At 37.4% G+C, this 1,550-nt stretch overlaps 1 protein-coding gene across 1 annotated transcript in view; it reads left to right on the top strand.

Moving 5' to 3' along the window:
• The window catches only part of LOC116694747 (caldesmon), a 17,551-nt gene that overhangs the window by 12,554 nt on the left and 3,447 nt on the right, over nucleotides 1-1,550 (top strand). The window contains exon 16 of the mRNA XM_032524613.1: nucleotides 1,455-1,526. Coding sequence (XP_032380504.1) covers nucleotides 1,455-1,526 — 72 coding nt within the window. The remainder of the gene's footprint in view (nucleotides 1-1,454; nucleotides 1,527-1,550) is intronic.

Genomic DNA, 1,550 nt, shown 5'->3' with positions numbered 1-1,550 from the left:
TATATATATATATATATATATATATATTACTCTCATTGTTGGACAACAGTCAGCAGCAGTTATGTGGCAGGTGGCTAAATGCCAACGTGCTTCTATGCAAAGCTGTTTCTACACCCCTCTATACATCAGTCACTTTGGCCTCTGTAGGTATTTCAAGATTATATTACAGTCCATAAACCCAATAAACCACACAATACTTTTACAACTGTCATCTCACTTTTTTGTTGTTGTGTTGGCCTCACTTTAAGCCAAGAAACAATATCTTTCAGTCTCACTGTGACTCCATATGGAAAGTCTCCTTCAGACAAGGATAAAGGTCATGTCCCTTCACATTTGTCACACACAGATACATTATTATCAAATTACACAACAAAAACACAACAAACAAGTAAGTAGATGTTCAATTATTCATTTGGTTTATGTATTATCATATGTAAATACATGTGGACACTTGCAACTGTTTACTTGGTGGACACTGTGTCCCTTTCTTAAAGTAGGACACCAGCTGCTAATATGAATAGGTCTTCTGGAGACATTCCACTATGTCCACGTGCAGTAACATTGCTGGATGACGTGTGACATTGTCCTGACATGAAATTTATGAGCAAGATATCTTTAGTGTCAAAAGTCTTGGCCATCAGACGAGTGGTTGTAACCTTGTCCTTACTAATGCAGCAACACCTCCCTCTAATGGGATGAAGCTGTACAGCACACCGTGGCTATTGTCTGCACTCTCTTTTGTATGTTTACTGTGTTGTTTAATTCACTCCTGCTTTTCTTTCCTCCTTTCAACTGCACTCCTTTTCTTAGCTTTCCTCACTCAAACTTATCCTGCTGTTCTTTTCCTACTCTTCAAACTGGTAAAGGTACTTTTTGCATGCATTTCTCCATAACTTATAGCTTATAGTAGTAGAAGTATACTAAGCACAAAATGTTTGCCTACAGCCTGTGATGGAAAGCAATTAGGCTCAAGTACTGCACTAGTATAATTTTGTGGTACTTAACTTTAGTATTTCCATCTAACGATACTTACTCCACTACATTTGTTTGAGAGCTTTAATTACTTTGCAGATTCAGATTGTTGATCCAAATAATCAACAAATAGATCTAGATGCATTGTTATAGATCATGGTTCCCAGCAGTGGATGGTAGCTAAAATGAACCCCATCTTTAACAGCTACAACATTAAAATGATGCTTACACATTAAAGCATCAATAATTGCAATCCAATTGTTTATATATCTTTATGTGTTCATGTGTGTGTACATACACATGTATGAATATAATTCTGAAATGGGCCCTGCTGTATAATGAGTACTTTTTCTTTTGACACTTCATGTTTTGGGACTTTTTACGTAGTATATACTGTATACACTATTGTGTTGGTACTTCAGTACATGATCAGAGCACTTCTTCCAGACTAATAGAGTCATGGTTGGTCTTATTTCTGTCAGGATGTGAAACCAGGTGATATCGGTAACAAGCGCGGCATGTGGGAAACCAAGAAGAGCTCTGCGCCTGCCAAGGTAACACACACACACACACACACA

The sequence above is a fragment of the Etheostoma spectabile genome, chromosome 8 (genome assembly GCF_008692095.1).
Source record: "Etheostoma spectabile isolate EspeVRDwgs_2016 chromosome 8, UIUC_Espe_1.0, whole genome shotgun sequence".
Classification (NCBI taxonomy): Eukaryota; Metazoa; Chordata; class Actinopteri; order Perciformes; family Percidae; genus Etheostoma; species Etheostoma spectabile.
This window is presented reverse-complemented; position numbering and strand designations above follow the sequence as displayed.